The 19567-nt window shown below is 44.2% G+C and overlaps 1 protein-coding gene across 2 annotated transcripts; it reads left to right on the forward strand.

Moving 5' to 3' along the window:
• Positions 1-325: 325 nt before the first annotated feature.
• fan1 (FANCD2 and FANCI associated nuclease 1) lies at positions 326-19418 on the forward strand. Of its 2 annotated transcripts, none has more exons than XM_014170263.3 (14): positions 326-527; positions 1084-2560; positions 2817-2957; positions 3589-3796; positions 4331-4564; positions 8134-8265; positions 8501-8609; positions 15130-15249; positions 15854-16018; positions 16647-16806; positions 17424-17527; positions 17749-17943; positions 18733-18861; positions 19038-19418. In XM_014170263.3, the coding sequence occupies exons 2-14, from the start codon at positions 1192-1194 to the stop codon at positions 19173-19175; spliced, it is 3204 nt and encodes a 1067-aa protein (XP_014025738.2). In that variant the 5' UTR covers positions 326-527; positions 1084-1191; the 3' UTR covers positions 19176-19418. The 2 variants fall into 2 exon arrangements, with proteins under 2 accessions (XP_014025738.2, XP_014025736.2); XM_014170261.3 differs by lacking the exon at positions 326-527 and adding an exon at positions 557-887.
• Positions 19419-19567: the final 149 nt, after the last annotated feature.

Genomic DNA, 19567 nt, shown 5'->3' on the forward strand with positions numbered 1-19567 from the left:
GATTTGTTTTATTGGGGTCTTAAAAACACAATACATTTTTCCAGGTAGTCAATGCATTGTCTATTCATTTATTTTTTATGTGCAGTTGATGCTGCATTTATTTCTATAGAAGTGGTAGGCTATATACACCTCATAGGCCTATTATCTTAATTAATAAGAGTCTTAACAATTCATATTTTAAAGTGTTTTATGTTGTGTTATTATTACTATTTTGTGAAAGCACACAATTACCTCCCTTTTCACCAATATATGAAAATCCACTAAATCTATGAATTTGTCATCTACTACTTGAGTCTGCTAAACATCCTTTCTCGATTGCTCTAGCGTTGCGCGCGAACCCGGCTGTTCTGTAACGATAACACACCGGATACTCAAAGAGCTTCATTTCTCATCTAAAACTCAAAAATAATTATATTATAACGCAATGCATTACAAGTATGACCGTTTCTATATCATAGTTCGCTAGCTCAGCCACGCATTGCCCATTCTAGATGAACGATCTGCGGTGAACGCCACTGGTGACACTGGTGAGTGGTTGAGCTACAATGTGAAGGAATTATACGTTTATGATGTGACATTGTTCTAAATGATATATGGTGTTAGTGTAGTCTTTATGACAACAATGTTCAGCAAGTAGGTTTCTCTCACTGTCCCATTACAGAAATACTCGGAGTATACCAAACATTAGGAACACCTTCCTAATATTGACTTTTTATTTGTGTCGCTTAACTTAACGCGAATGAGCGAATTGAATCTCCGTTTACGTAACGTTAGTACCAGCAACACAAATGAGGAGAAATTCGGTGGTGGTATTCGATAGGTTTTTATTTAAAAAAATGAATTTCACCACCCTGCGGAAGAACGGCAGTTGAACAGGACAAATTTAGGTACAGGTAACCGTTTTCAGATGTGATTTATTTTTTTATTTTTTTACAAGAATCGACTGATGGTGGGTAACTCAGTGTTATTGCTATCAAATCCCGCGACCGGTTATCAAAACTCAACTCTGCCTCGATATAAGAGAACAGAGTTAAGCGTTCCTCAGCTATGTGAACTGTAATCTTTGCCTCTCTCACTTTACAGATTGGTGGTGGACCTACATTTGCAAGTTACTGTCAAGATAGCTACATAATAGAATATCAGCCCCTGTTTTTGTAGACAAAACGTGAAAACAACAACAGTTGAAACACCATGGCAGAGAAAGGAAACAAACGCAAACAGAGAAGCCTCTCAGTAACAAAGAGAAAAGGATATGTCAGTAGTAAAGATGGTAAGAAGAGTGCCAATGCATGTCCTGGTACAGCCTCCATCTCATCATTCTTCAACAACGCCCCGCCACCTAGACTTCCATGTCCTCTGTGTGGTCAGCTTGTGCCACGGTTCAGGATAAACCAACACATTGACTCACAGTGTCAGAACTTTCAGAGGGAAGATGGTGCGTCCATTGATACTGCTTCAGCCTGTAACATTGTTACTACAACAAAGCTGGCATCGTCTCGCTCTCCTTCCAGGAAGGCCAGTAAGGTCCATGATCCAGACACAGGGCCTTCCTCTGCGAAGGAGGAAAAGCCTCAGCGAGAGGTCAACACCAGCCCGTACTTTAAAAAGTCTGGTGCTTCTTCTCAGCAGGTAAACACCAGAGAGATGAGCAGTAAGACTGTAGTCAGGCCCATTGACATAGGTAGCAGGCTGTCCTCTAAGCTCTCCAGGAGGGGCCTGAAGCAGAGGCTGAAGTCCCCTGAGGACCTACAGTCGCAGGTCGATGACATCATCACCATCCAGGAGTCCCCAGAGAAAGACAGAAGGTCTGAGGAGCTGAGCAGCTCTCAGAAGGAGAACCACCTCCCTCAGGGATTTGGTGACCAGACAACATGCTTAATGGACACAGAGACAACAAATGTCACAGTGGAAAGTCACAGTACTATATCACTGGGCAGACCTCAGGTAGAAAGCAGAGAAGAAACCTTAGAATGTTTAGAATCTGAATCTAAATTAGAATCATTGTCTCCGGTAGTTTCTATGGCCCCGCGACCTCTGTCCTGTGCTCCATCCAGACTGAACAAGAGGAAGAAAGGAGGGAGAGCAGAGGTCTCTGTTAAAACACAGAGGATGTCTACTCGCAGCAAGAAAGGCAGATGTGAGAAGAGAGATGGTGAAGAACCAGATGATGACCTCACTAGAAACCAACTCCTTACGTCAACAACAACAACAGCTGATGGTGATAAGCAACACGGAACAGAAGAATCTTCAACTGGTAACTGTGACACTCGTTTGAAGAGCAGCTCAGAGGTGCCTGAGGAGGAGCGTCAGAGAAGAAAAGTAAAACTAGAGGAAGAAGAAGGAGAAGAAGAAGAATCCACAGTGACTGGTAGCAGTGATCAGCTGACAGAGCCTGACACAGACAGAAGAACTGATGAGCAAGATTCAGAGTCACCACGGTTACCATACTACCTGGGTAACTTCCTGACCGTGCTAGAGGCAGTTCTGGAGAATGAAGATGATAGGATGCTGTTCAATCAACTAGACCTTTCAGCCATACATGGCTTTGAGCGTCTGTCAGGTGTGTAGAATAGAACATGACTGTCTATGACAAATGTTATGTTTTATATAGCTGTTATAAGGGCTTTATGAATGCATACATAAGGGCTACAGGAAAGTGTTCTGCAAATGTGTTTTTTGAACATACATGATTTATAACACAAGATAATATAAAATCACAATGTACAATAGAATTACATGTAGTAGTACACGTTTAGCATTTTTACTACTATTTTATCATCAACCAGTCTTGCTAATTTGCCTTTCCTTCCTCTCAGTGACAGGACAGAAGCTGTATGTGAGACTGTTCCAGAGGAAACTGAAGTGGCTCCAGGTCAACAAGCTAAACTATAATGAGATTAGCACTGACCTGGGACCTGTAGCTCAGGAGCTGGTGGAAGGAGGTTTCCTACAGACAGGTGAATTGATTGGACTGGAATTGTTTTATGCTACATGCTAACTGTTGAATGGACTTGAATGGTGTTATGCTAACACTAGGCTGATCTAGGACTTGTAGTTCAGGACCTGGTGAAAGGAGGCTTCCTACCAACAGTTGAATGAGTGGACTTCAATGGTATTATGCTAAATGCTAATTGTTGAAAGGTCTTGAATGGTATTATGCTAAATACTAATTGTTGAAAGGTCTTGAATGGTATTATGCTAATTGTTGAAAGGTCTTGAATGGTATTCTGCTAATTGTTGAAAGGTCTTGAATGGTATTATGCTAAATGCTAATTGTTGAAAGGTCTTGAATGGTATTATGCTAAATGCTAATTGTTGAAAGGTCTTGAATGGTATTATGCTAAATGCTAATGTAGTGGATGGCTAAGTGCATTGCTACTGCCTTCCTGGGATCTAGAGGTGCTGAAAGCCCTGGATGCAGACAGGTCTTTACTGAGTCAGTATTGACTGTGCTTCTTGAGTGTGTTGTGTTAATGGTGCGGAGGGTTGAATTTCCACTCTGTCACGCTAACAGTGGGAAGTCACTCAAATGTTCAACCCTAACCAACCCCTACCATCCAATGCCCAACATCCTCAACTGTTTTCCAGACAGTGACCTCCAAGATCTGGAGGAGGTGCTGGACCTGCTGCCCGCCCCGGAGCTCCGGAGCCTGGCTAAGACGTTCCACCTGGGGGGCCCTGGGTCTGGTACCCAGAAACATCAGCTGGTGGAGGGACTCCTGAAGCTGAGCAGACAGAGGTCTCTGTTCGCCCTGGCCCCTGGACAGAACAACATTGGGACTGTCATACTAAAGAGGTGAGAAGGGAGGGACTCTAGTGACATATTCTAGAGTCATTCACAGCAATATGTCCCACCCTTTTTTCTGCTTGCCTTTTATTTTATTTTAATTGAAAGGGATAGACATTAGTGAATGGGAGATTGATGGAATGGGAGACTGACGGAATGGGTGACTGACGGAATGGGTGACTGACGGAATGGGTGACTGACGGAATGGGTGACTGACGGAATGGGTGACTGACGGAATGGGTGACTGACGGAATGGGAGACTGACGGAATGGGTGACTGACGGAATGGGAGACTGACGGAATGGGTGACTGACGGAATGGGTGACTGACGGAATGGGTGACTGACGGAATGGGTGACTGACGGAATGGGTGACTGACGGAATGGGTGACTGACGGAATGGGATAAAGTGTACAGAAGGGCATTACATTGGGACAGGCATTCGTTCCTACGCAGGCAGGGGATTGCATATGTGACGAGGTCATCTGCCTTAAACACACAACCGTCCTCAGGCACACTCCTACACTAATTATCTCTCCTCTCCAGGGCAAAGCAGCTAGCTGGTTCCTGTGTACGTCTGCATCGCGGCCCCAGGGCTGTGTTCTCTCGCGTCCTCCTCCTCTTCTCCCTGACAGATGGTCTGGAGGAGGAGGAGACGGCCGGAGGGGGTCAGGGTCAGCTCTACACCATCCTACTGGTCAACTCTGGCCGACTGGCCTTCCCTGACTACACCATACAGCGCAGAGCCAAACTGTTCCTGGATAGAGAAGATCTTATCAGGTTAGAGTATAGATTTACAGTGTATTTGGGTCAGATCTCATTGGTCAGTGCTGTGGACACTGATTGATCAACCTCAAATGTTTATTTAGGTGTGCGTTCCATAGGCTATCTAAGTGTTATTATAAAATGGGATGTTTGGGTCCTAGATGCTGATTGATTGATAGCAGGGACTTATTCACGACAATCCCCAGGTAATGCCTGTTAACAGTTCAATGCACGTCCACTGTCCCACAGCCCAGGCCAGGCAATTCATGAACTTCATGTCACCCGGAAAAAAATATCTAGACATAATTTTTCATTTGTATAAACATTGCTGCCCGCCTCTCTGATCTTTGCAACAATTGTGCCATTTTTGTTGTTGTTGCCATCTCCACCGTACTCCGCTTCCCGTCGTGCATAAGGACAGCCCTTAGTCCTTTGTTATTCTTACAATAATCCCTGGGTTTTTTATGCCTTATTGCTTAAAGATCGGAAAGGAGAGAGAGGGAGATGCATGTAGAAGGGGCACACACAGACATGAAAGCTCTAGACACCAGGCGGATATGTAGTCCGTAATCAGCAGCGCTACCATTAGTCCAGACTCTGGCACACATTCTGCCAATATTAACAAGATGGCTCCGAAACGACAGTCACCCTGTTTCCAGCTCCTAGCCAGCTTTGCAGTATTTCTGTTGTTGTCGTTGTGTTTCTTACATTATTTGCTCAGAACATTTCTAGTATTATTACCTACAGCCCAAAATAACTTTTTGGACATTAGATTGGCGGTCACACACCAGAAATGTTCCTTTCCCTGACCCTGACTGATCCTTTGTTTTGGATTCTCTGAGGCAAAACGTCGACGCCAGAGAAGTGGGGTCCTAGTCAGGCTCAGGTGGCGAGCAAACCATCCACCGCTTCCGTGTATATTACTCGCTAACATTCAGTCTCTGAACATCAAAGTAGATGAGCTTAGGGCGAGGATCTTCTTTCAGAGAGACACAAGGGACGGTAACATACTCTGTTTTACGGAATCATGGCTCTCTGTGGATAAATTATCCCCATCCACACGGCCAGCGGGGTTCTCAGTTCATCGCTCGGACAGCAAGAAAGAACTCTGGGGAAAAACAGGTGGAGGGATATGATTATGATTAACAACTCACGGTGTGATTGTGGTAACGGAAGTCCTTTTGTTCTCCTGATCTGGAATACCTCACCATCAAATGCCGACTGCATTACCTTCAGAGATAATTTTCTTTGGTTATTGTTACTGCCGTGTAAATTCCCCCCCCCCCCCCCCTCCCAAGCTGACACTGTGACGGCTCTCAAGGGACTGAGGAACTGAGGCTGCAAACTGGAAACCACATATCCTGAGGCCGGGGACTATTGTAGCTGGGGACTTTAATAAAGGAAATCTGAGGAAAACTGTTGTTACTCTCCTTTCAGGGACGACTGCAAGGTCATCCTCTGCCCTCCCTTTGGCAAATCAGACAACGCCTCCACCCTGCTCCTCCCCGCCAATAGGCAGAAACTTAAGCAGGAAGCACCCGTGGTAAGGACCGTTCAACATTGGTCTGACCAATCGGAATCTATCCTTCAAGACTGTTTTGATCACGTGGACTGGGAAAGGTTGCGGGTCGTCAAACTTATTCAAACCAAACCGTGGATAGATAGCGCCACAGTTTTTATTTAAATCTGCTTGAAAATCGATGGCAAGACCTGAAAATGGTTGTTCATAACCAATTCGACAGAACTTGAGGAATTCTGAGAAGAATAATAGGTACATTTGCACAATCCAGGTGTGTAAAGCTCTTAGAGACTTAGCCAGAAAGACACAGGTGTAATCACTGCCAAAGGTGCTTCTAACATTTTTGTTATTTACATTCTTTTTTACATTTAACCTTTAAGAACAAATTCTTATTTACAATGACGGCCTACACCGGCCAAATCGGACGACGCTAGGCCAATTGTGTGCCGCCCTATGGGACTCCAAATCACAGCCAGTTGTGATACAGCCTTGATTCGAACCAAGGTGTCTGTAGTGACGTCTCAAGCACTGAGATGCAGTGCCTTAGACCGCAGCGCCACTCAGGAGCCCTAACATGTATTGACTCAGTGGGTGGACTACTCATCTAATCAACATATATTTGTGTTAGATTAAATTATTATTATTATTATAATTTTTTTATGATAGAATTTTTCTTCTGCTTTGACGTTACAGTATTTTGTGTAGATTGTTGACAATGACAATTAAATCTATTTTAGTCCCACTTTGAAACACAACAAAATGTGTCAAGGGATGTGATTACTTTCTGATGGCACTGTATATACTGTATTCTAGTTATGGCTCGTCCATGCTCAACTGGCGGAACGCGGTCCTGATTCGCACCCAAAACAGGGTCAATACGGACCGCGGGTCCTGATGACAATTATTTTAAAAAATGTACTCGCTTCGATCCCTGATATCATATCAGAATTGCAGGAAATTAGCTTTTAAAACGGCAAACAAACAAAAATCTCTGCCCAATGCAAAATGTGTAGAATTGCAGGACATTAACTTTAAAACTGCAAAAATGTTCTCTCCGCCAACAAGAGGAGTGTGAACAGTTTGGGTTTGTGAGGTTTGTTACCGCGTCGGTAATAACTAAATAGTCAAGGCCCATCCTATATAATTACTGCTGTACATAACTCTTCTTTTCATATATACTGACCATACACACATCCTTTATAACTAATGCTATCCATACATCATTTTTCTAATCATATACTGTCTATATAAACCATCCTATATAACTACTGCTGTACATAACTCTTCAATTCATATATACTGTCCCTTCTGTCTATATTCACCATTAACGTTTAAACTGAGTGTCAAAACATTAGGAACACTTTCCTAATATTGAGTTGCCTCAATTAGTCAGGGCATGGCCTCTACAAGGTGTTAAAAGCGTTCCCGCAGGGATGCTGGCCCATGTTGACTCCAATGCTTCCCCACAGTTGTGTCAAGTTGGCTGGATGTCCTTTAGGTGGTGGACCATTCTTGATACACACGGGAAACTGTTGAGTGTGAAAAACCCAGCAGCGTTGCAGTTCTTGACACACTCAAACCGGTGCGCCTGGCACCTACTACCATACCCTGTTCAAAGGCACTTAAATCTTTTGTCTTGTCCATTCACCTTCTGAATAGCACACACACACAATCCATGTTTCAGTAGTCTCAAGGATTATAAGTCCTTCATTAACCTGTCTCCTCCCCTTCATCTACACTGATTGAAGTGGATTGAACAGGTGGCATCAATGAGGGATAACAACTGCTATATGTTCCTAATATTTTGTCCAACTTGGTGTAGCTGTATTCATACTCTCACTCTGACTCTGGGTCCTAGACTTCTAATATTTCTGTCTTAATGTCTTTGTTCTTTTTAACTTTTAGATTGCGTGTATTGTTATTGTGTCGCTAGATATTGCTTCATTTTTGGGAGCTGGAAACAACACTGGTGATAACGTCTGCAAAAAAAAACGGTGTACGCGACCGATAAACGTTGATTTGATTGTGTCGTTGGATTCAGCGCCTCTCTGTCCTGTTGTGTCAGGTATGAGGCGGCGATGCGAGCGCTGCAAGAGGTGATTACAGCCATGCAGACAGGCCACTGGGAGGACGCTCTGGCACTTTACACTGCAGCCAAGACGACCTGGCAGGAGATGAGCAAGACGTACGACCTCAGGTGGGGACCACTAGCGGCATATGCATCCCTGTTTGTCAATCTTTGATATGTGGCCATGCGGATCTCATATTGGCCTGCACAGCCAAATGCAAACCTCCTCCCCCCCACACACACACACACACACACACACACACACACACACAATAATCGCTTGATAAGCAACGTTATCATTGACATTGGTCGACAGCCATAAGCCAGCCAAACCTAAAGTGTGTGTGTGTGTGTGTGTGTGTAGCCACCAGGAAGCGCTGCCAGTGTTCCTGCGCTGTTTCACCACAGGGTGGGCCTACACACGCATCCTGTCCAGGGGAGTAGAAGTACTACAGAGACTACGTTGCTACAAGGTGGGTGCAGACACACACATCATATACCTCGATACACACTAGGACTGTCCCAGACAAAAAATATATATATAATGGTCTGTTCTATCGACCAACCTGTATTGTTCCATATATATACACATCCTATGTGTTTTAATCAAATCAACTTTATGCACTGACCTTGTCTGATGCTTCAAGTGCGCTGTTTGATGAAATAATTAATACACACCGATGACTAGAGGGAATCCGACCGCAATTGATTTGATTGTGCCGGGCCGGACTCAGACTTGCTGCGCTGTGTGAAAAAAGAAAAAACGACAGCGAGGGACTTGGTGACCCGTTGTCTCTCTGTCCTCCCTGCTGCAGCGACCACCACAGAACATCAGCAGTGTTTATCACACGGTCTCTGCTGCAGCGACCACCACAGAACATCAGCAGTGTTTATCACACTGTCTCTGCTGCAGCGACCACCACAGAACATCAGCAGTGTTTATCACACTGTCTCTGCTGCAGTGACCACCACAGAACATCAGCAGTGTTTATCACACTGTCTCTGCTGCAGCGACCACCACAGAACATCAGCAGTGTTTATCACGCTGTCTCTGCTGCAGCGACCACCACAGAACATCAACAGTGTGTATCACACTGTCTCTGCTGCAGCGACCACCACAGAACATCAGCAGTGTTTATCACACTGCCTCTGCTGCAGCGACCAGCACAGAACATCCACAGCGTGTATCACACTGTCTCTGCTGCAGCGACCACCACAGAACATCAACAGTGTTTATCACGCTGTCTCTGCTGCAGCGACCACCACAGAACATCAACAGTGTTTATCACGCTGTCTCTGCTGCAGCGACCACTACAGAACATCAACAGTGTTTATCACACTGTCTCTGCTGCAGCGACCACCACAGAACATCCACAGTGTGTATCACACTATCTCTGCTGCAGCGACCACCACAGAACATCCACAGTGTGTATCACGCTGTCTCTGCTGCAGCGACCACCATACAACATCCACAGTGTTTATCACACTGTCTCTGCTGCAGCGACCACCACAGAACATCAACAGTGTTTATCACGCTGTCTCTGCTGCAGCGACCACCACAGAACATCAACAGTGTTTATCACGCTGTCTCTGCTGCAGCGACCACTACAGAACATCAACAGTGTTTATCACACTGTCTCTGCTGCAGCGACCACCACAGAACATCCACAGTGTGTATCACACTATCTCTGCTGCAGCGACCACCACAGAACATCCAGTGTGTATCACGCTGTCTCTGCTGCAGCGACCACCATACAACATCCACAGTGTTTATCACACTGTCTCTGCTGCAGTGACCACCACAGAACATCAACAGTGTTTATCACACTGTCTCTGCTGCAGTGACCACCACAGAACATCAACAGTGTTTATCACACTGTCTCTGCTGCAGCGACCACCATACAACATCCGCAGTGTGTATCACGCTGTCTCTGCTACAGCGACCACCATACAACATCCACAGTGTTTATCACACTGTCTCTGCTGCAGTGACCACCACAGAACATCAACAGTGTGTATCACGCTGTCTCTGCTGCAGCGACCACCACAGAACATCAACAGTGTTTATCACACTGTCTCTGCTGCAGCGACCACCACAGAACATCAGCAGTGTCTATGACACTGTCCGTGTTGCTGAACTGCAACATAATTACAGCCATTTCTCATTGAAAAGTTCTGTTTACAGAATTCCCTAATTTATTTAGGAAAATATTCCCTCAACCCTTGCTCTCTTTATGTGACACGTGTGCATCGAATGCACGTGACCAATAGGGCCTGACCTTATAGCATATCATAATCACATTAATAAAGTGGTTATAACTAACTGAACACCGGAACACATGTGACAGTAAAATGGATGCAGAGGACGTGACTCGAAACGGGGGAATGTTTTACTGGTTGCTCAGGAGGTAAAGGGGAAGTCAGGTGTGTGGAATAAATTTGACTAGTTGTGGAAAGTTCTGGAGATCAAGAAGGTAAGGAGCAAGAGCTGCGTGTGTATTATGTGGCAAACAGGTGCTGTTACAGTATACACACACACATTCATACACACACACACACACACACACACACATTCATACACACACACACACACACACACACACACATTCATATACCAAGATATACACACACACATTCATATACACACACACACATTCATATACCAAGATATACACACACATTCATATACACACGCACATTCATTTTTCAAGATATGCACACACACATTCATATACACACACATTCATATACCAAGATATACATACACACACACACACACACACACACACATTCATATCAAGAAATGTAGAACCAGGAACAGATATAGCCCTTGGTTCTCTCCAGACCTGACTGCCCTTAACCAACACAAAAACATCCTGTGGCGTTCTGCATTAGCATCAAACAGCCCCCGTGATATGCAACTTTTCGGGGAAGTTAGAAACCAATATACACAGGCAGTTATAAAAGCCAAGACTAGCTTTTTCAAGCAGAAATTTGCTTCCTGCAACACAAACTCAAAAAAGTTCTGGGACACTGTAAAGTCCATGGAGAATAAGAGCACCTCCTCCCAGCTGCCCACTGCACTGAGGATAGGAAACTCTGTCACCACCGATAAATCCACTATAATTGAGAATTTCAATAAGCATTTTTCTACGGCTGGCCATGCTTTCCACCTGGCTACCCCTACTCCGGTCAACAGCACCGGACCCCCCACAGCAACTCGCCCAAGCCTTCGCCATTTCTCCTTCTCCCAAATCCAGGTAGCTGATGTTCTGAAAGAGCTGCAAAATCTGGACCCCTACAAATCAGCCGGGCTAGACAATCTGGACCCTTTCTTTCTAAAATGATCTGCCAAAATTGTTGCAACCCCTATTACTAGCCTGTTCAACCTCACTTTCGTGTCGTCTGAGATTCCCAAAGATTGGAAAGCAGCTGCGGTCATCCCCCTCTTCAAAGGGGGGGGGGGGGACACTCTTGACCCAAACTGCTACAGACCTACAGTGCCTTGCGAAAGTATGCGGCCCCCTTGAACTTTTCGACCTTTTGCCACATTTCAGGCTTCAAACATAAAGATATACAACTGTAATTTTTTGTGAAGAATCAACAACAAGTGGGACACAATCATGAAGTGGAACGAAATTTATTGGATATTTCAAACTTTTTTAACAAATAAAAAACTGAAAAATTGGGCGTGCAAAATTATTCAGCCCCTTTACTTTCAGTGCAGCAAACTCTCTCCAGAAGTTCAGTGAGGATCTCTGAATGATCCAATGTTGACCTAAATGACTAATGATGATAAATAGAATCCACCTGTGTGTAATCAAGTCTTCGTATAAATGCACCTGCTCTGTGATAGTCTCAGAGGTCCGTTTAAAGAGCAGAGAGCATCATGAAGAACAAGGAACACACCAGGCAGGTCTGAGATACTGTTGTGGAGAAGTTTAAAGCCGGATTTGGATACAAAAAGATTTCCCAAGCTTTAAACATCCCATGGAGCACTGTGCAAGCGATAATATTGAAATGGAAGGAGTATCAGACCACGGCAAATCTACGAAGACCCGGCCGTCCCTCTAAACTTTCAACTCATACAAGGAGAAGACTGATTAGAGATGCAGCCAAGAGGCCCATGATCACTCTGGATGAACTGCAGAGATCTACAGCTGAGGTGGGAGACTCTGTCCATAGGACAACAATCAGTCGTATACTGCACAAATCTGGCCTTTATGGAAGAGTGGCAAGAAGAAAGCCATTTCTTAAAGATATCCATAAAAAGTGTCGTTTAAAGTTTGCCACTAGCCACCTGGGAGACACACCAAACATGTGGAAGAAGGTGCTCTGGTCAGATGAAACCAAAATCGAACTTTTTGGCAACAATGCAAAACGTTATGTTTGGCGTAAAAGCAACACAGCTCATCACCCTGAACACACCATCCCCACTGTCAAACATGGTGGTGGCAGCATCATGGTTTGGGCCTGCTTTTCTTCAGCAGGGGCAGGGAAGATGGTTAAAATTGATGGGAAGATGGATGGAGCCAAATACAGGACCATTCTGGAAGAAAACCTGATGGAGTCTGCAAAAGACCTGAGACTGGGACGGAGATTTGTCTTCCAACAAGACAATGATCCAAAACATAAAGCAAAATCTACAATGGAATGGTTCACAAATAAACATATCCAGGTGTTAGAATGGCCAAGTCAAAGTCCAGACCTGAATCCAATCGAGAATCTGTGGAAAGAACTGAAAACTGCTGTTCACAAACGCTCTCCATCCAACCTCACTGAGCTCGAGCTGTTTTGCAAGGAGGAATGGGCAAAAATTTCAGTCTCTCGATGTGCAAAACTGATAGAGACATACCCCAAGCGACTTACAGCTGTAATCGCAGCAAAAGGTGGCGCTACAAAGTATTAACTTAAGGGGGCTGAATAATTTTGCACGGCCAATTTTTCAGTTTTTTATTTGTTAAAAAAGTTTGAAATATCCAATAAATTTCGTTCCACTTCATAATTGTGTCCCACTTGTTGTTGATTCTTCACAAAAAAATACAGTTTTATATCTTTATGTTTGAAGCCTGAAATGTGGCAAAAGGTCGAAAAGTTCAAGGGGGCCGAATACTTTCGCAAGGCACTGTATATCTATCCTACCCTGCCTTTCTAAAGTCTTCGAAAGCCAAGTCAACAGATTACCGACCATTTCGAATCCCACCGCACCTTCTCCGCTATGCAATCTGGTTTCAGAGCTGGTCATGGGTGCACCTCTGCCACGCTCAAGGTCCTAAATGATATCTTAACCGCCATCGATAAGAAACAATACTGTGCTGCCGTATTCATTGACCTGGCCAAGGCTTTCGAATCTGTCAATCACCACATCCTCATCGGCAGACTCAATAGCCTTGGTTTCTCAAATGATTGCCTCGCCTGGTTCACCAATTACTACTCTGATAGAGTTCAGTGTGTCAAATCGGAGGGCCTGTTGTCCGGGCCTCTGGCAGTCTCTATGGGGGTGCCACAGCGTTCAATTCTTGGGCTGACTCTTTTCTCTGTATACATCAATGATGTCGCTCTTGCTGTTGGTGAGTCTGATCCACCTCTACGCAGACGACACCATTCTGTATACTTCTGGCCCATCTTTGGACACTGTGTTAACTACCCTCCAGACGAGCTTCAATGCCATACAACTCTCCTTCCGTGGCCTCCAACTGCTCTTAAATACAAGTAAAACTAAATGCATGTTCTTCAACCGATCGCTGCCTGCACCTGCCCGCCCGTCCAGCATCACTACTCTGGATGGTTCTGACTTAGAATATGTGGACAACTACAAATACCTAGGTGTCTGGTTAGACTGTAAATTCTCCTTCCAGACTCACATTAAGCATCTCCAATCCAAAGTTAAATCTAGAATTGGCTTCCTATTTCGCAACAAAGCATCTTTCACTCATGCTGCCAAACATACCCTCGTAAAACTGACCATCCTACCGATCCTCGACTTCGGCGATGTCATTTACAAAATAGCCTCCAATACCCTACTCAATAAATTGGATGCAGTCTATCACAGTGCCGTCCGTTTTGTCACCAAAGCCCCATATACTACCCACCACTGCGACCTGTACGCGCTCGTTGGCTGGCCCTCGCTTCATACTCGTCGCCAAACCCACTGGCTCCAGGTCATCTACAAGACCCTGCTAGGTAAAGTTCCCCCTTATCTCAGCTCGCTGGTCACCATAGCAGCACCCAACTGTAGCACGCGCTCCAACAGGTATATCTCTCTGGTCACCCCCAAAGCCAATTCCTCCTTTGTCCGCCTCTCCTTCCAGTTCTCTGCTGCCAATGACTGGAACGAACTACAAAAATCTCTAAAACTGGAAACACTTATCTCCCTCACTAGCTTTAAGCACCAGCTGTCAGAGCAGCTCACAGATTACTGCACCTGTACATAGCCCATCTATTAATTTAGCCCAAACAACTACCTCTTCCCCTACTACATTTATTTATTTATTTTGCTCCTTTGCACCCAATTATTTCTATTTCTACTTTGCATTTTCTTCTACTGCAAATCTACCATTCCAGTGTTTTACTTGCTATATTGTATTTACTTCGCCACCATGGCCATTTTTTGTCTTTACCTCCCTTATCTCACCTCATTTGCTCACTTTGTATATAGACTTATTTTTCTACTATATGTTTGTTTTACTCCATGTGTAACTCTGTGTTGTTGTATGTGTCAAACTGCCTGCTTTATCTTGGCCAGGTCGCAATTGTAAATGAGAACTTGTTCTCAACTTGCCTACCTGGTTAAATAAAGGTTAAATAAAGAAATAAAAAATATACCAAGATATACACACACACACACACACACTCACATTCATATACCAAGATATACACACACACACAGTCACATTCATATACCAAGATACACACATATATATATATATATATACACACACACACACAGCAGTGTGTAGTGTAATGTATTGATTCAGATTGGTTGTGTTCCAGGAAGCGGTGAAGGAGCTGCGCTCCCTATTGGCCCAGTCAGTCTACTGTCCAGACAGCAGGGGGCGATGGTGGGACAGACTGGCACTCAATCTCCAGCAGCACCTCAAACTACCTGAACAGGTCAGTCAACCTCTAGCCCAACCTCAAACTACATGAACAGGTCAGTCAACCTCAAACTACCTGAACAGATCAGTCAGCCACTCAGCCTCCAGCTGCACCTGAAACTACCTGAACAGATCAGTCAACCTCAAACTACCTGAACAGGTCAGTCAACCTCAAACTACCTGAACAGATCAGTCAACCTCAAACTACCTGAACAGATCAGTCAGCCACTCAACCTCCAGCAGCACCTCAAACTACCTGAACAGGTCAGTCAACCTCAAACTACCTGAACAGATCAGTCAGCCACTCAACCTCCAGCTGCACCTGAAACTACCTGAACAGATCAGTCAACCTCAAACTACCTGAACAGGTCAGTCAACCTCAAACTACCTGAACAGATCAGTCAACCTCAAACTACCTGAACAGGTCAGTCAACCACACCGTCTCTGAAGTACTTTGTCCCATGTTTCTTCCTGAATTTATGGACACTTTGTTAATGTTTGTCTGGATTTCACTTTGCACTGTTGTTATACGTGGTATTTATTAAACGTGTGTCTTTTTGTCTGTGTCCTAGCAGTAATTAGCATTAATTGAATTGAAATTCCCCATGTATCAATCCCAGGCTATCAGCGCCATCAGAGACGGTCTCGCTGACCCCTTGGTGAGGACGGGCCACCAGCTTTCACTCCACCAGAGAGCCAATAGGATGAAGGAATCCCCCAGCTACAAGAATTACCACCCTGTACTCAGTGACCTGCCCACCATCCACATCAACGACGTCACTCATGTGAGTCACTTCTGTCACTGATGAAATATACATTATATTTAGAGATGGATAAATTATAAGCGATGATCGAGATGACAATCTTTGTTATCAAGTTAAGTAAACGCTAATGCAAAAAAAAAACTAAAACGTTAGATAAGAGGTGGGTCAATTATATTCCCAAAATATAAAGGAGAGTAAACTGGGTTTACTTGAGTTTATGCTTCATTACATCACTGATGATGTCTTTTTGACTTCCTAAACATCAAGCAGTTTTAAGGGGCTCCCGAGTGGTGCAGCCGTCTAAGGCACTGCTAGAGGCGTCACTACAGACACCCTGGTTTGATTCCAGGATGTATCACAACCAGCCGTGATTGGGAGTCCCATAGGGCGGTGCGCAATTGGCCCCAGTGGCGTCCGGGTTAGGGTTTGGCCGGTGTAGGCCGTCCATTCTGAATAAGAATTTGTTCTTAACTGACTTTCCCAGTTTATTTTTTTATTCCACCTTTATTTAACCAGGTAGGCTAGTTGAGAACAAGTTAAATAAAAATCAGACTTGTTTTGTGTGTGCTATTGTGTCTGTGTGCTATTGTGTCGGTGTGTTTTTGTGTCTGTGTGTTTTTGTTTATGTCTGTGTGTTTGTGTCTACTAGGTCACTATCCGAGGGCAGCTCTTCCCCCACGAGGGGGGGACAGGGAAGAATGTGTTCCTCATGCCTGCTGAGGAGGGGGCAGAGGGAGGATACTCCACTGTCATGTGTTCTGTGGAAGAGCTGTCACTGGCACACTACCGTCGGCAAGGCTTTGACCAAGGTCTTCTGCTTCACTTCTTTTATAGTTTCCTTTTTTTTTTTGCTTCTTTTAAATCGTCAAGTTTTCATGTTTTAAGTGCATTTAACATATAAACCAGAGCTCTCACAGTAAAAAACGATTGAAAACAGCAAGTTCAGTAAAGTTCTCCTGTTGTCACATGAACCTGTACTTAGAAATGTAATCAAATGTAATTGTATTTGTCACAGACTATTTGCATTGCCCCCCCCCCCCCCCCCCCTCCTCTTTTACACTGCTGCTACTCTCTGTTATTATCTATGCATAGTCACTTTAATACCTCTACCTACATGTACATATTACCTAAACTAACTGGTGCCCCCGCACATTGACTCTGTGCCGGTACCCCCCCTGTATATAGCCTCGCTATTGTTATTTTACTGCTGCTCTTTAATTATTTGATACTTTTATTTCTTATTCTTATATATTTTTTTTAACTGCATTGTTAGTTAAGTAAGCATTTCACTGTAAGGTCTTCACCTGTTGTATTTGGCGCATGTGACTAATACAATTTTATTTGGGTGTAGACTTTACCGTGAAATGCTTCCTTACCACATGGATGGAAGTGAAGTTTGACTGAAACTTCTCTTGGTTATCTATAGGGATCCATGGAGAAGGCTCCACGTTTTCCACTCTGTTTGGTCTTCTGTTATGGGACGTCATTTTCATGGAGGGTATTCCAGATGTCTTCCGGAATCCCTACCAGGTTAACATGCTCAACCTGTCCTTTTTTTGTGGTTCAGTTGGTTGAAGTGTGTCAGTAACGACGCCAAGGTTGTCAGTTCAATTCCCACAAGGCTCACGTATACCTTAACCTACATGCCCTCACTACATGCCCCCACCTACATGCCCTCAGACTCTGTGGATAAAAGTGTCTGCTACTAGGCATATATTGATATGTTCTCGTCCCTCTTGTTCCTCTCCTAGCCCTGCCCACTGGACCTCTTCACAGACTGTTTCTATGGGAACCGGAGGGAGGCGATAGAGACGCGTGTGCAGGTGCTCTGTGAGGCGTCCATTGAGACGCTGCACAACCTGATGGCCGAGGCCTGGACCAATCAGGAGGGGAGAGTGTGTTCACTGGTCAACTGGGAGCGCTTCGCATCCCTGCAGCGGGCACAGGTAAGCACAGTTAAGGCTCACTTCAAAACCGATTGGATGACGCATTGTCGAGCACAGGTAACCACAGTTAAGGCTCACTTCAAAACCGATTGGATGATGCATTGTCGAGCACAGGTAACCACAGTTAAGGCTCACTTCAAAACCGATTGGATGACGCATTGTCGGTACAGACAGTCTTGTTTGTCATTGACTTACCACGTGGACCAGTGTGGTTCAGTTGGTAAAAGTAGCTTCGGTGCTAGCAACGCCAAGGTTGTGGGTTCACTGGCCTCTTTAGTAATGGAACACTAGTCACTCTAATAATGTTTACATATTTTTGCTTTACTCATCTCATATGTGTATATAGTGTATTCTTATTCTACTGTATTTTAGTCTATGCCAGTCCGAAATTGCTCATCCTATAATTTATATATCCCTTAATTCCATTCTTTTACTTTTAGATTGTGTGAATTGTTAGATATTACTACACTGTTGGAGCTGGAAACGCAACCATTTCGCTACATCCGCAATAGCATCTGTGACAAATAACTCCCTTTACTTTAAAGTTGAAAAGCGTCTGCTAAGTTTAATAAATATTGACTTTCAGATTAGTCATTATAAAGCCTATGCTATGATTTCACCTCCATGTATAACGATGTGTTAGTAACATGGTTATTGTGTTATGGTAAATCTCATGTAATTGTAGCCTGGTTAAACTAACCTGCTGTCACATTGAACAAAGTGCTGTTTACCTGGCTACTGTAATGCTACTGAGCTGGTCTAACCCTCTGTGGTCTCCTCTCTTTGCAGAGTCTCGTGTCTTGTCTGGGTGGATCGTTTCTGGGAGGGATGATCACTAGGATGGCCAAGGACTACAGACACTGTCGAGCAGGACTGCCTGACCTAGTGGTGTGGAACACATCCAACAACACCTACAAGGTGAGCTCACAGGACTGTCTAGGCCTGCCTGGGGCTGTGGAATTAAACACATTTATTTGAGATGACTAGAAGGTCTATCTATTTGTCCCATGATGACATGTTGATGAGAGGTAGAGGGGCTTAGCGACAAACTCTCTATTCTATTCTATGAATTCTATCATATTCTATTGTTCCAGTTGGTGGAGGTGAAGGGCCCTAGCGACAAACTGTCCCAGAAGCAACAGATCTGGCTGGATGAGCTACAGAGACTGGGGGCTGATGTAGAGGTCTGTCACGTCACTGCCACTGGGGCCAGAGGAGCTTGGCTGGAATAGGACTGATGAGCTTGACAAACACCTGCTTTGACCTTTGACCGTCTCACTGAAGTACAGAATTGAATGAAATTGATTTGATAAAAATAGCACTTGGTACAGTTTGTTGCAGGACAGACAAGGTTGAGGGGGGGATAAAACACAGTGAGCTTTAATGACTGGATTTTATACTATAACTGTCTAATATGTAAATAAAATAATCTCTCTAATCAATGTAATAAATCTGGTTGAATGTGAAAATGTTAACTTTCTTAGTATCTGGTGATGCCGGAAAAGGCTTTTTGTCCTATTTAGTCAGCAATGAGTAGAAGAATGACCTGAACATTACATGATGTACTTGAGTTATACTTTTTGAAACATTACCTGAAATATCTGTTACAATAGTTGGAATGCAT

The sequence above is a fragment of the Salmo salar genome, chromosome 23 (genome assembly GCF_965601325.2).
Source record: "Salmo salar chromosome 23, fSalSal1, whole genome shotgun sequence".
NCBI classification, from domain to species: domain Eukaryota; kingdom Metazoa; phylum Chordata; class Actinopteri; order Salmoniformes; family Salmonidae; genus Salmo; species Salmo salar.

Coding starts and splice junctions, on each gene's coding strand:
- fan1 (XM_014170263.3), top strand. CDS start 1,192: ATGGCAGAGAAAGGAAACAAACGCAAACAGAGAAGCCTCTCAGTAACA. Junction 8,610..15,129: donor AGAGACTACGTTGCTACAAG/GTGGGTGCAGAC, acceptor GTTGTGTTCCAG/GAAGCGGTGAAGGAGCTGCG. Junction 18,862..19,037: donor CATCCAACAACACCTACAAG/GTGAGCTCACAG, acceptor CTATTGTTCCAG/TTGGTGGAGGTGAAGGGCCC.